This window comes from Sinocyclocheilus rhinocerous, unplaced genomic scaffold (genome assembly GCF_001515625.1).
Source record: "Sinocyclocheilus rhinocerous isolate Xijiao unplaced genomic scaffold, SAMN03320098_v1.1 C35386240, whole genome shotgun sequence".
NCBI lineage: Eukaryota > Metazoa > Chordata > Actinopteri > Cypriniformes > Cyprinidae > Sinocyclocheilus > Sinocyclocheilus rhinocerous.
Window position 1 is genome coordinate 1 of NW_015749682.1, and position 462 is coordinate 462.

General features: G+C 57.8%; 1 protein-coding gene across 1 annotated transcript; it reads right to left on the reverse strand.

Annotated features, from left to right (window-relative positions):
- Positions 1–6: 6 nt before the first annotated feature.
- LOC107734846 (zinc finger protein 622-like) lies at positions 7–458 on the reverse strand (the record flags this gene model as incomplete). The annotated part of the gene is made up of 1 exon (XM_016546745.1): positions 7–458. A coding segment is annotated over one exon (452 nt), but the record flags the coding sequence as incomplete, so codon positions are not given.
- Between the last annotated feature and the right edge of the window lie 4 nt (positions 459–462).

Genomic DNA, 462 nt, shown 5'->3' on the forward strand with positions numbered 1-462 from the left:
GCCTGCTGCTCGAACCACTGCAGCCGAGGCGGTTTGTCCGGCCGCATTGTGACCCGTTTCTCTGTGGCTTTAGAGGGGGTGTGGCTCTGCTGCTCCCTGAGTGCTTTCTGAAGCGCTTCGTTCTGTGCGTCTTTATCTAGCTCCGCCCCTTTCTCCAGATTCTTCTCGTTCATTCGCTGGACAGTCTCCTGGGCGGCGGCCAGGGCTTTCCTCTCAGCCTGCTGGTGCTTATTGGATTGGATGTGATTGCTGTGAGCCTTGTCAGTGGAGAATTTTTTGTTGCAGGTGGCGCAGTAGGCTGAGCTGTGTCCGCTGCTCTGGCTCTGCTGCTCGGCTGCCGCCCGCTGCACCAGCACTCGCTCCTGGAAGTTTTCTGCGGTGACCGGAGGCATGTCTGCAACCTTTCTCTTCAGATTGTAGCGGTGCCAGTCTGTTTTATAATGTGCCCGCTGGACCTCCCCA